The sequence below is a fragment of the Oryx dammah genome, unplaced genomic scaffold (assembly GCF_014754425.2).
Source record: "Oryx dammah isolate SB20612 unplaced genomic scaffold, SCBI_Odam_1.1 HiC_scaffold_15, whole genome shotgun sequence".
Taxonomy (NCBI): Eukaryota; Metazoa; Chordata; class Mammalia; order Artiodactyla; family Bovidae; genus Oryx; species Oryx dammah.
Genome location: NW_024070199.1, coordinates 35,855,948 through 35,869,836, shown reverse-complemented (window position 1 = coordinate 35,869,836; position 13,889 = coordinate 35,855,948). Strand labels below are relative to the sequence as shown.

At 50.0% G+C, this 13,889-nt stretch overlaps 1 protein-coding gene across 1 annotated transcript in view; it reads left to right on the top strand.

The window, feature by feature from the left end:
- The first annotated feature begins 774 nt into the window (after nucleotides 1–774).
- SLC15A3 (solute carrier family 15 member 3) overlaps nucleotides 775–13,889 on the top strand; it is a 15,050-nt gene continuing 1,935 nt past the window's right edge. Inside the window, exons 1-5 of the mRNA XM_040255901.1 lie at nucleotides 775–1,366; nucleotides 4,748–5,037; nucleotides 8,730–8,877; nucleotides 10,831–10,941; nucleotides 11,746–11,914. Coding sequence (XP_040111835.1) covers nucleotides 809–1,366; nucleotides 4,748–5,037; nucleotides 8,730–8,877; nucleotides 10,831–10,941; nucleotides 11,746–11,914 — 1,276 coding nt within the window. The 5' untranslated portion in view covers nucleotides 775–808. The remainder of the gene's footprint in view (nucleotides 1,367–4,747; nucleotides 5,038–8,729; nucleotides 8,878–10,830; nucleotides 10,942–11,745; nucleotides 11,915–13,889) is intronic.

The window sequence follows — 13,889 nt, the reverse complement described above, 5'->3', positions numbered from 1 at the left end:
TTGGAAGTGACTGGAAGAGGATGCAGCGAAAGTGGGATCCGAGGGAGAAATGAAAGTGAAAGATGGGAAAACATTCCTCCAGCTTCCAGAAAAGTGGGCAGAGCTGGGAGAGAGGCTGATGGGCGGGGAAAGGAGGTTTATAGAAAGCTGGGCAAGCAGGGTGCGTGTGACCCAGGCTTTCGCTTCTCCTAAACAGCCCCGGGGCACCATGTGACGCAGCCCGGGCCACAGAAGCAGCGAAAGGGGAAGCTAGGGGCTCCCCGAGTTTCTCAAGAAGCGGAGAGCAGGACCGAGGCTGAGCTCGGAGGGAGAGGGGCCCGGAGGGCCGGGAGTGGGGGACAGGCTCACAGTCTTGGGACGGGAGGCAGCGGGCGGTGGAGGCAGAGGCAGGCCCTGTGAGGACCCCTCTCCCCGGAGCGCAGGCCAGGTGTCGCCAGGGAAAGGGACAACGGTTAAGAAAGGCAGCCAACCGGGGAGACCGACAGGAAAGGAGGGGGAGGGGCAGAGCAGAGGCGAGATAAAGGGTCGGCAGTGAGGATGACTGGAGGAAGGAGGAAGAGTTAGGGGCGGCAGGAGGGGAGAGGTGAGAGTTAGGGAGCAAAGAGGTAGAATCCGGGTAGCCCCCAGGCCCCGTGGGGGCGAGAAAGACCGGGAGAGGGGACGGGGGAGCAGAGGGGGAAGGGAGAGGAAGGGGGACCCCAAGGGGCCGAGAAAGGAGGGAAGGGAGGAGAGGAGTGAGGCCGCGGGGGAGGGGCGGGGGCTCGGCGGGGGAGGAGGTGGGTCCGAGTCGCGCCGCAGGGGGCCCAGGATGCCCGGGCCGAGCGCCCCCGCGGCGCCCTGGGAGTCGCAGGAACGCCAGCCGCTCCTGGCGCGCAGGCCGCGGGGGCCCCGTCGGTGGTGGCGGGCCGCGGCGGCCGCGGTGCTGCTGGTGGAGATGCTGGAGCGCGCCGCCTTCTTCGGCGTCGCGGGCAACCTCGTGCTTTACCTGAACAGCGCCGAACTCCACTGGGCGGGCGAGCAGGCGTCCCGCGCCGCGCTCGTCTTCCTGGGTGCCTCCTACCTGCTGGCGCCCGTGGGCGGCTGGCTGGCCGACGTGTACTTGGGCCGCTACCGCGCCATCGTGCTCAGCCTGCTGCTCTACCTAGCCGCCTCTGGCCTGCTGGCCTCCACCGCCTTCCCCGACGGCCGCAGCTCCTTCTGCGGAGAGATACCCTCCACGCGCCTGGAGCCCGCCTGCCCCTCGTCCGGATGCCAGTATACCTCGCGCGCCACCTACTGCGCCCCCACCCTCTACGCGGCGCTGCTGCTGCTCGCCCTGGCCGCCAGCTCCGTCAGGAGCAACCTCACCTCTTTCGGGGCTGACCAGGTGAGTGGCAGAGGGCCGGGGAGTGTGGGGGGAGAGAGAGTGATCTGGGAGTCAGGAGGCTACGACTGCCAGCGTGACCTCGGACAAACCACTTCCCCTCCCCTGGTCCAGTTTCCTTATTTGAAAGAAGCTGGGGTGGAGGGTGGGGGGTCGAGGTTTGCTTATTCCAATAACTAAACCAACAAGAGTGACAACCCAAGTTGGCCTTCTTTGACGATGTGTCACTTTCCGTGTTTTAATTCATTTCATCCTCTGAACTACTTACAGGGTAGTTGTATCATGCCCATTTTACAGATGAGGACACTGAATTTTCAGGACATTAATCAACCTTTCCAAGGTCTCATAGAGAGCAGCTCAAAAGGTGGATACGACTACCTGGACTTCAGGCCCCATCAGGAGCGCCAGCTTTGTGTGTTATAGCCATCTGGGGCCTGCAAGAGGAGCAAGCCTTTTCCTGCCAGCTGTGCCAGAGGTGGAGTCAGATTTGTTCAGATCTTAGCTCTGCCACTCTCGAACCCTCGGCACTTGGGCCAATATCCTAACTTCTGAGCCTTTTTTCTGTACCCTTTTGGACAGAAGATGGCACATAGGAGAAATTCAATAGATATTTGCTAACTGAATGAGTAATCACCTGATTTATTGTTGTTCAGTTGCCAAGTCGTGTCTGACTCTGCAACCCCATGAACTGCAGCACGCCAGGCTTCCCTGTCCCTCACTATCTTCTGGAGTTTGCCCATATTCACGTCCATTGAGTCAGTGAAGCCATCCAACCATCTCATCCTCTGTTGTCCCCTTCTCCTCCTGACCTCAATCTTTCCCAGCATTAGTGTCTTTTCCAGTGAGTCAGTTCTTTGCATCAAGTGGCCAGAGCTTCAGCTTCATCATCAGTCCTTCCAATGAATATTCAGGATTGATTTCCTTTAGGATTGACTGGTTTGATCTCCTTGCAGTCCAAGGGACTCTCAAGAGTCTTCTCCAGTGCTACAGTTCAAAAGCATCAATTCTTGGGCCTCTGACTACTTTATGGTCCAACTCTCACATCTGTACATGACCACTAGAAAAATACCTAGTAGCACAGCTGTATTTTGATAGCTCTACTCAGTGGGATGTTAGACAGTAATTTTTTAAATATATAACATGATTTGAAAAAACTCACTTACAATGTTAATGAGCAAAAGCAATGCAGAACTGCATACAGAATATGATCACAGCCATGTGAAAAGACCAGGTGTCCACAAAAGGAAGAAACTGGGGAAAATCGTAACAGTTGTGGGAACAGGCCACTGGACTAGTTAGTTGTACTTTTTTTACCTGTCTGTTTTAAAATGCTCTTTAATTACATGTGTTACAATCAGAAAGGAGACATTTTAGAAAGAATCATTGCATCCAGCTGTCATCCACAGTCCAGCATCTAACATAGTCTCCAGTGTCCTTGCCAAGGAGTGACTCAGCCAGCCTGTTTGGATTCCTTTGCTGATGGGGGATTCAGTGCCCCCAGGATAGCCCTCTCCATTTCCCAGCCCCCACTGACCTTCCTTCAGACCAGGAGACTTCCACAGTCTGCCACTGGGAATCTCTCATCTTCCCTTAACTCTCCTCTTCACTGACATCCCACCCCATCCCCAGGTGCCCTTAACGTGTGCCTTGACCTCATTGACCTCCAGAGGCCCTCAGCCATCTACTGCCTCCTGTCTCTCCCACCTCTTGGTGGCAGTATTGACTTCTCAGAAGCTCGGCCACTGGGCAACATGGACTTTGGGTGGGGCCAGGCCAGGCTGGAAGACTCCCTGGGGGTCTGGCCTGACCCCTAGGACAGTTCAGAAACACTAAAATGATTTGAGGCAGGGATGGACATGATTAGATTTGAGTACTTTAAAATGGCTCTGGCCACACGGTAGACAGTTGATGGGGGTCACAAGAGTGGGCACACCAGAGCAGTGAGGGGGCTGTTGCAGAATTCAGGGGGACAGTCAGACGGGCAGTGAGGGTGGGAAGGGTTGATATCATCTGGCAGAACAGCCATACACAGTAGCCAAGTGTTTTAACACACTTGCTGGTTTCAGAATGGACCATCCATCATTCGCAACAAAGTGGCTGTGCATTTTGGGAGAACTCATTTATATCCTGAATGGGCTGTCTGCTCTTCCCCTTAGAGTTGCAATTGTCATATTCATTTACATCCAATTAATAAATGGAGTGACTGCTTGTTATGGGACTTATTCGATTTTCTGCTTGAAAGCAAGGATTTTCAGTGAGCAGTCAGGCCTTTCCCTCTTGATTGCCAAGAGGATCCCTCAAAATCTCTAAAGGGATGCAGTTTTAAATGCATCTGTGTGAACACTAATCTTACATTTGGAAAAGGAACAAAATATCTAGTTATCTTTTTCCTAGTGCAATCACAGAAGTTAAAGCTTGACAAAATCTGCTTAGCTAATGGATATATGTATATCTGGGTAGAAGAAGAATGATAGGTTCTGAGATTTGGGGAGTTGTTGAAGGGGTGATGGGGTACAGAATTGTTTATTTAGAGAGGTGACTTCCAGAGCTCACTGCTTTTTCAGATTTCAGACGTCCAGGCCCTGCCCCAGACCTGCTGAGTCAGAATCTGGACCAGGATCTAGGAGCAGGACAGCTGCCAGTACAGCTGATCCAAGCCAGCAGACCAGAAGTGGGCCTGGGGCTTGGCTGTCACAGATTGATCCAAATCCTGGGTAAAGATTTTTCAGCCCTTCTGCCCTTGCTGGGGGGCCTGAATTTTTTTTTTTAAATCAGGCCAAAGTCTGCTCTTGGGGCTATGTCTGGGATCACTTCTGCTTTCCCTGATTATGCCAACTTTGTTTGACTAGGAGGCAAGTGGGGGTGGGGGCACAATCAAAAACGCTATTTGCATCTCCAGACTGCAGAGGAAATTCTCCATTGGACTTTTGTTCTTCCAGTAATACACATGAATCATATTTAATAATGTGGAGCAGACCTGAGATCTTGACTGGCTTTTTTCTGACTATGAAGGTCATGCACACTATGGTCTGCTCAAACACAAAGGGATAAATCGGCTAGAAATGAACAAAGTGGCATCTGAGACATCTGTTGTGTGCACCACTTAGTGACAATAAAAAAGCAATGTGTGTCAAGGGCATGAAGAAACAGCTGTGCCAAAATGTCCTTATCATTAACAAGTGACTCCCAAGGGAAGGGTTTATTCATTCATTCGACAAATATTATTGGGCATCTACTTGGTGATCAGGGATTAGGAAAGTGCCAGAATGTCCACCCACTGATGCAAGAAGTGTCTCTGTAGGAGGGTCATGCAGTCACAGAGAGTATGTCATGGCAGGGTGCCACCACACCTCCTTGACTCTCACTCTTACCCCTGCCTGACAGGTGATGGATCTTGGCCGCCATGCCAGCCGCCGCTTCTTTAACTGGTTTTACTGGAGCATAAATGTGGGTGCCATGCTGTCATTGCTGGTGGTGGCCTTTATCCAACAGAACATCAACTTCCTGCTGGGCTACAGCATCGTTGTGGGCTGTGTGGGCCTGGCCTTCTTCATCTTCCTCTTTGCCACCCCCAGCTTCATCATCAAACCACCCACAGGCAGCCAAGTGTCCTCCATGCTCAAACTTGCTCTCCAAAACTGCTGTCCCCAACTGTGGCACCGACACTCTGCCAGGTGAGGAGGAGGCTCTGGGGGGAGGGGCCAGGTGGTCCAGTTTAAAGATACTCTGGATCAGCTCCAGTGGTAGCCCTTCATGATGATGGGCACCTCTATGCCTGAGGATGGTGATAGAGATGAGGAGGGTGGTAATATTGACAGTGGACTAACTGTAGAAAGTATGAGGATGTTAACAGTCTTGACAGTGATGGAAGTGGTGAATATAAGGATGACGGTGTTATCAGTGACAGTAACTTCTGGCAATAAATGCTGACCATGGCAGCAGAGCTGGTGGTTGTGGAGATGATAGTACCAGTGAAGGCACTTGGGACAGAATTCTATACCACCTTGATATTAAGTATAAGAAAGACTAAGAAGTCAGCCAAACCAGTTTCTTTTCCCAAGGGAGGAAAACATCCCCAAGAAAAAGAAATGCAACAAGGCAAAATGGTTATCTGAGGAGGTCTTACAAATAGCTGAGAAAAGAAGAGAAGCAGAAGGCAAAGGAGAAAAGGAAAGATATATCCATCTGAATGCAGAGCTCCAAAGAATACCAAGAAGAGTTAAGAAAGCCTTCCTAAGTGAACAAAGCAAAGAAATAGAGGAAAACAATAGAATGGGAAAGACTAGAGATCTCTTCAAGAAAATTAGAGATACCAAGGGAACATTTCATGCAAGATGGTCACAATAAAGGGCAGAAATGGTATGGACCTAACAGAAGCAGAAGATATTAAGAAGAGATAGCAAGAATACACTGAAGAACTGTACAAAAAAGATCTTAATGACTCAGATAACTGTGATGGTGTGATCACTCACCCAAAGCCAGACATCTTGGAGTACGAAGTCAAGTGGGCCTTAGGAAGCATCACTACGGACAAAGCTAGTGGAGGTGATGGAATTCCAGTTGAGCTATCTCAAATCCTAAAATATGAAGCAGTTAAAGTGCTGCACTCAATATGCCAGCAAATTTGGAAAACTCAGCAATGGCCACAGGACTGGAAAAGGTCAGTTTTCATTCCAATCCCAAAGAAGGGCAATGCCAAAGAATGTGCAAACTATTGCACAATTGCATTCATTTCACATGCTAGCAAAGTAATGTTCAAAATTCTCCAAGCCAAGGCTTCAACAGTACATGAACTGTGAACTGTCAGATGTTCAAGCTGCATTTAGAAGAGGCAGAAGAACCAGAGATCAAATTGCCAATATCTGTTGAATCATAGAAAAAGCAAGAGAATTCCAGAAAAACATATACTTCTGCTTCATTGACTACACTAAAGCCTTTGACTGTGTGGATCACAACAAACTGGAAAATTCTTAGAGATGGGGATACCAGACCACCCTACCTGCCTTCTGTGAAACCTGTATGCAGGCCAAGAAGCAACAGTTAGAACCAGACATGTAACAACAGACTGGTTCAAAATTGGGAAAGGAGTACATCGAGGCTGTATATTATCACCCTCCTTATTTAACTTATATGTAGAGTACATCATGAGAAATACCAGACTGGATGAAGCACAAGCTGGAATCAAGACTGCTGGGAGAAATATCAATAGCTTCAGATATGCAGATGACACCACCCTTATGGCAGAAAGCAAAGAGGAACTAAAGAGCCTCTTGATGAATGTGAAAGAGGAGAGTGAAAAAGCTGGCTTAAAATTCAACATTCAAAAAACTAAGATCATGGCATCCAGTCCCATCACTTCATGTCAAATAGATGGGGAAATAATGGAAACAGTAACAGAGTTTATTTTCTTGGGCTCCAAAATCACTACAGATGGTGACTGCAGTCATGAAATTAAAAGATGCTTGCTCCTTGGAAGAAAAGCTATGACAAACCCAGACAGCATATTAAAAAGCAGAGACATTAGTTTGCCAACAAAGATCCGTATAGTGGTTTATCCAGTAGTCATGTACAGATGTGAGAGTTGGACCATGAAGAACGCTGAGCACTGAAGAATTGATGCTTTTGATCTGTGGTGTTGGAGAAGACTCTTGAGAGTCCCTTGGACTGCAAGAAGATCAAACCAGTCAATCCTAAAGGAGATCAACCCTGAACATTCATTGGAAGGACTGATGCTGAAGGCAGGAGGAGAAGGGGATGACAGAGGACAAAATGGTTGGATGGCTTCATCAACTACACAATGGGCATGAGTCTGAGTAAACTCCGGGAGATGGTGAAGGACAGGGAAACCTGGGATGCTGCAGTCCATGGGGTCACAAAGGGTCAGACACGACTGAGTAACTAAACAAGAAGGGAGGAAAGTTCTGAATAACCTTGCATCTGCACCACGGCTGCCTTTTGCCCCTCTCTTCCCTGAGTTTATTGACTACTTATGCTAAGCAAACCTGTCTCTAGACCATGGACCCAGTTACAGCTCCTATCTAGAGTGGAATCTAGACAGAAAAGGTATACAGCATGCTTTCTCCCAACCTGGTACATTGCTGTAAGGTTTTGTTTGAATGATCCATTGCTGCCTAACGAACCACCCCAGAACTTAGTGTCTTAAGCAACCACCTTTTTTGCTTCTCAAAATCCTGTGGTTCACTGAGCTCATCTGGGTAGTTCTGCTTCTTGTGATGCCATGGGGGCTGCAGTCACATGGGGGCTTGTAAGGGTTAGAACATTCAAGACAGCTCACATTCCTGGTTGGCAGTTGACGTTGACTGTCAGCAAGCAGACCTTGCTTCCCCTTTGTGTGGCCTTGCCCCGGGGCGGTATGGTGTTTGGGCTAGGAAAGAAAGGAAGCATTCCAAGAGAAAATGTCCCAAAGGGCAGGAAGTGGAAGCTTCGTGTCCCTTGAAGGCCTTTTGGAGTTTCAGAGCATCATTTCTTCCTCACTCTGTTGGTTAGCACAGTCACAGGCTTGATCAGATTCAAGGGCAGGGCAGATAAACTTCATCTCTCAGCCAAGAAGCGGCATCACAAACTGGGAGGGGAGAAGTTCATGATGACCATCACACCGCCCTGGTACGGTCCCTTTGGGCGTCTCAAAGGATGAGCCAAGGCTCTTGGGTGAAAAGGGACTTCTCAAGACAAAGGGCAAAGGGTAAAAGTTGATCTTTCCTGCCTCCTAATAATGTCCCCTCCACCCCTACCTCTCCATTCCTTGGTCTGTAGGGAGAGGGCTCTCATGTTGCCTGTTAAGGAGGATGGGCTTGGAGACCACACCTGGGGAACTGGAGTGTCTCAAATTGTAATGCCCCTTTCCCTGAGTCAGGCATGAATGGGGGCTTCCCTGATTCCTGAGCAAATCAACACTATGAGCCAAAAAATCCCCCAAGACTCTGCTCGCCACAGCTTCTGGTCTTACTTCCCCTAGGACCCAAGAGGCTGAAGCTCTAGGATGGAATGAATCTTGATCACCACCTCTGCTTCAGGGATGATAGTGATCGTATTGACAGTGGCAGTGCCAACACCAAAAAAAAAATTAATGGCGATAGCAATGAGAACTCCATGGAGAGGATGGCTTTGGTGACTGTGGTCACCGTACTAATGATGCTGGTAGGGGTGCAAATGTTGATAATGTCGGTGAAAGTGACGCTGATGGTGGAGTGGAGGAGAGGAGGGCAGTGATTTCCGAGATGGTGGCTGTGATAACTGGTGATAGGGGAAGGGGATTAAAGTAGGGGATGATGGTGGAGGTGGGAAGGTAGCCATGGTGGTGGTGACAGTAGCTGCCATTTAATCTGCTGCCTCTTTGGCCCCTTAGAGACCCTCCCAGTGCCCAGCTGCTGCCTGACCAGAGGTTTCCCCAGCCTGGCCCTTCCCCCAAAGAGGACATCGCCAACTTCCAGGTGCTGGTGAAGATCTTGCCCGTCATGGTGACTTTGGTGCCCTATTGGATGGTGTACTTCCAGGTCAGCACCCCTGCCCTTTCACAATGGCTCCCTAGGCCACTTGGTAGTCTCATCTCTCACTATAGATGCTCTGGGCACATAGAATAAATGTGGTGTGGTTCAGTCGCTAGGTCATGTCCAACTCTCACGACTCTATGGGCTGTGTAACCTACGAGGCCCCTCTGTCCGTGGAATTTTCCAGACAAGAATACTGGAGTGGGTTGCCATTTCCTTCTTCAGCGGATCTTCCCGACCCAGGGATCGAACCCCCGTCTCCTGCATTGCAGATGGATTCTTTACCATCTGAGCTACTAGCCCCTCCCCCCATCTCCCCTGTGGAATGGGGAAAGGGCTTACAAAGTGAACTGCTGCTGCTGCTGCTAAGTCGCTTCAGTCGTGTCCAACTCAGTGCGACCCCATAGACGGCAGCCCACCAGGCTCCCTCGTCCCTGGGATTCTCCAGGCAAGAACACTGGAGTGGGTCGCCATTTCCTTCTCCAATGCATGAAAGTGAAAAGGGAAAGTGAAGTCGCTCAGTCGTGTCTGACTCTTAGTGACCTCATGGACTGCAGCCTACCAGGCTCCTCTGTCCATGGAATTTTCCAGGCAAGAGTACTGGAGTAGGGTGCCATCGCCTTCTCCAAACTGCAGGGAGAGAGCCTCACGAAGTGAACTGCTGCCTTGTAGCAGCCAGGTGGGCCCTGATGCAAAGCTGTCCCAATAATTACATTCACTGAGTGCACAAGTTGCTCTGGAGATGGGTCTGAGGCCCAGTGATTGAATAAATGACCCCATCCCTCCCAGCCTCAGTTTCTCATGTTAGACTAGAGGCTCAGACAGCTCTGAAGCATTCTGATTCTCCAACTTGGCAATGAAGGCCCAGAGAAGGTGGGTCAGTTACCTGAGACCCTACAGCAAGTCAGAGACAAGCTCAGCACCTCGAGTGCTTTGCAACAGAAGTTCCCAGCCCTGGCTCTGCCTCAAAATCCCTGCAGAGTTGTTAAAAAATATACAGATTCCTAGGTCTCACCCCCAGATTTGTGAAAGAGAATTGCCAGGGGAGTCTCTAGTGTAATAAACTTCTCAGATGATGCTAACTCTCAGCGAGGTTTGAGAATCACTGCTTCCTTCCGCCCTGCAAAGTGTGTGGGTATGTGGAGGATGGGCAACTAACCCCAATCTCTAAGCCCCAGGCCCCAAAGTCATTGCCTCCCACATCTGCTCTCTAGGAATCTTGTTTTGAGATGCAGAAGATGGGGGTCATTCAGGGTCAGCCTGCTACTTGGGGACAGCACAGAGGCAGAAACTGTCTGTGATGGGACGTGTGTGTCCATGGTGATCCCCAGTCACACCAGTTGTTAGAACACTGACATCCTTCCATACCAGTCAGCAAAAAGCTGCTGCCTTGGTCAACACAAGGGCCCTCCGCTGCCTCCTGGCCCTTCTGTGGGATTCTCTCGGATCCCCCTCCCTCACAGAGCAACTAACAGGGTAACACCTGGGATGGCAGAGGCCCCTGGAGTCTGCTTCTGCCACTGTGTCCAAGGACACTCTGGTGGATCAGTGGCTATGCATCCCCAGTTGTGTCAACCTGTGTGACTCAGCTTGGCTTCAGTGTCAGATAAGAGCTCCCCATGGGGACAGCCATGTCATAATCTTCCCCATGTCAACAAACATTTATCCACTAGTACTCTATGCTGGCCCTGGAGACATGAACATGAGCCAGACCAGCTGGGACCCCGGCTCTGGAGCAAAGCTGGGCACGTAGCCCTCAGGCCTGGGAGCAGAGTGACGGAAGCTCCCCAGGAGTGAGGAGGGTGGTGTGGTCTCTTCTCCCCGAGACTAGGAAAGGGGACAGCTCCCTGGCCGCCCTGTGCTACTGCAGAGGAGTGCCTGACTTGGAGCTGGGAGTGTCCTGGGGTGGAGGAGAGGTGGCCAGCTCTGTTCCAGCCTCACTTCTAGCTCTCTCGGCAGATGCAGTCCACGTACGTCCTGCAAGGTCTTCACCTTCAAATCCCGAACATCTTCCCCAACTGCCCTACCAACAGATCCGAGGCTCTGAGAGCCCAGGGTAGTATCTACAAGGTGAGAGACACATGTGTGTTCAGCCCCGATCTCGGGCCGGGCTGGGGGATTCCTCTGAGTAAAGGAAGACTGAAGCGGCCTCCACACTCCAGTCCCCCCGTGGCAGAGCACCCTTGGAATATAGGAAATGCACCTGGAGGTCCAGGCATCCTGCCCCAAAGCTCAGCTGTAGCTTGTACAAGACTTCAGGCCAGCTTCACTCCACTGCTGCTCTGAAGTGGGCCTCACTGCCCAGTTTGCATCAGACCCTCAGATCAGACACACTCGGGGCATCCTTATCTCTTCCTCCCTTGCTCCCTCTCTGGATCCTCCAGATACTCAGATCTCTGCCTTGCACCAGGACTTTCCAAATGAGTTCCTTGCCATCTCAGAGACTCTTAAAATCAAAGACTCTTCAGAACTGGCAGATAAATGACATATTAGGTGGGCAAAAAGTTCATTCAAGTTTTTCTGTAACACCTTATGGAATAACTCCGATGAACTTTTTGGCTAACTGAATATTTGCTACTAAACCTTACTCCTTGCCCATGGCAGACATCACTAATCAATCTCAACATTCTTTCATGCTGAGCCCATGAATGTTCCAGGCAGCCACAGCCAATTGATAGAAGTTAAAGGAAGCTGTTTGCCATCCCTGATCTAATCCATCCTCTAATTGAACAGCCGAGGAGTATGCATTCAGGGGAGAGGAACAGACTGACTCCGGGTCACGCAGGGACAGTCTGGATGGAGTCCAGGTCTGCCAACTCCAGTCCAGAGCTCCTTCTGCTCTGCTCACCTGCCCCTCTTGGTTTCTTCTTGCAGATTCCAGAAGCCTGGCTGCTCCTGGCCAATGTCATAGTGTTGCTGATCCTGGTGCCTGTAAAGGACCACCTGCTTGACCCTTTACTGCTGCGCTGCAAGCTGCTTCCCTCGGCTCTGCAGAAGATGGCGCTGGGGATGTTCTTTGGTTTCACCTCAGTCATTGTGGCAGGTGCAGTGTAGGCCTGGGGGAGTGGGATGGCCTTTGTCTGGGGCTGGAGGGAGGCTGGTTCCCCCAGGGGCTGATGCTGGAGCCGTGGGTCTGGGCCAAGGACACCCTGCACCTGTGGGTGCCAGTCTTGGTTTCTGGAAGATGTGAGCTGAAAGAGACCCTCCTCCTTGAGTCCAGCCTCCTCTCATTTTTGACAGATGAGGAAGCTCAGGTCAAGAGAGGAAAAAAGATTTTCCCCAGTGGTATGTAAGCCCTCTGAAGGCAGGGAAATTTTTTTTTCTTTTTTATTCACTGCTATGAATAATGAGGGCTTCTCTGATGGCTCAGATGGCAAAGAATCTGCCTGCAATATGGGAGACCCAGGTTTGATCCCTGGGTCAGGAAGATCCCCTGAAGGGCATGGCAACCCACTCCAGTATTCTTGCCCAGAGAATCCCATGGACAGAGGAGCCTGGCAGGTTACAGTCCATGGGGTCGCAAAGACCCCATACTTTGTTGAGCGACTGAACAACATGTATAATGAACATAGGTACTCAATAAGTGTGTAGAATGTGTTTTCCAAAGACACACAGCTGTTCAGTGGTTGGGGGGACTTTTTTCAAAAAGTGTTTACAATTTATTCTCGTCCTTCTTCCATTTCAAAAGGATTTGAAGCTGCGAAGCTGCTTACAAGAAAGGGCTCTGATAAAAGAAGCTTCGCATGCTACCGTACCGACTTCAGCCCTTTCACTTTGTGACATAATGATCCTGAAGTTTCTTAGTGTCTCTGAACTTCATCTTTAAAAAGGAGAGAGTAATTCATTCAGACACTATGCAGGGCCTGGACTCTGCCCTCATGGAATGTGGTCTAACAGGAGTGTTGTGAGGATTAAACAAGATGAAGTCAGTAAATCACTTAGCACCATGCCTGGATCGTAAGTAGGAGCCAGAGGAATTAAAGCTCAGTAAACAGAGTTGTGTTTGTTTACTGAGGATGAAAGGATGAAAACCAAACTAGATTGTTTTTCAACTAGGAACTTTGGTAAATTTTGTCCTGTATCACCCTCACAAGAATCCTGGGATTTTTTATTACTGCGTGCGTGCTCAGTCGCTCAGTCATATCCGATTCTGCGACCCCATGGACTATAGCCTGCCAGGCTCCTCTGTCTGTGGTATTCTCTAGACAAGAATACTGGAGTGGGTAGCCAATACCTTCTCCAGGGGATCTTCCCAACCCAGGGATCGAACCAGTTTCCTGTATTGCAGGTGGATTTATTGCCACTGAGCTTCTTGCATAGAAGTACTGGGTCTCAGAGAGGTTAAGTGATTGGCCCAAGGTCACACAGCTAACCAGTGGCAGGACCTTGACTGGAACCCAAGTCACTTAATTACATAAATGGTTTTCATTCCATGAGAGCACAGCTGTCTCCTAAGCAATGAAGGGAGAGAAAATAAACTCGAAACCCAGGTTAGAAATGCTACTGTAATACTTGATGCTGCCGCAGAGGAGTCATGTGATACCATGGGAACGGGCCAGCTTTGAAACCAGACATAATGAGGCACAAGCACAGGCCCAGTAACTTATCAGCTTTGTGACTTGGGTCTGATGGCTTAAAGTTCTTTCTCATTTACAAGAATGCATACTAGGTGTCTCACCCATAACAGGCTCTCAATTAATAAGAGCTGTTTACTGTTATTGAGTACAAAATCTAGTTCTGAGCTTTCTAGAAGACAAGGCAAAAAGGGAATAGCTGGAGGGCCAGTATTAATTTCCTTTCCTGATGCCTGGTCAACCACTAGCTACTTAGTGAATACCCACTACCCGCCAAGCTCTGTCATGGACAAAGCTGCCTCAAGGCTTCCCAGGCGGTGCTAATGGTGAAGAACCTGCCTGCCAGGGCAGAAGACACAAGAGACAAGGGTTCGATCCCTGGGTTGGGAAGATTCCCTGAGGAAGGGCATGGCAACCCACTCCAGTGTTCTTGCCTGGAGAATC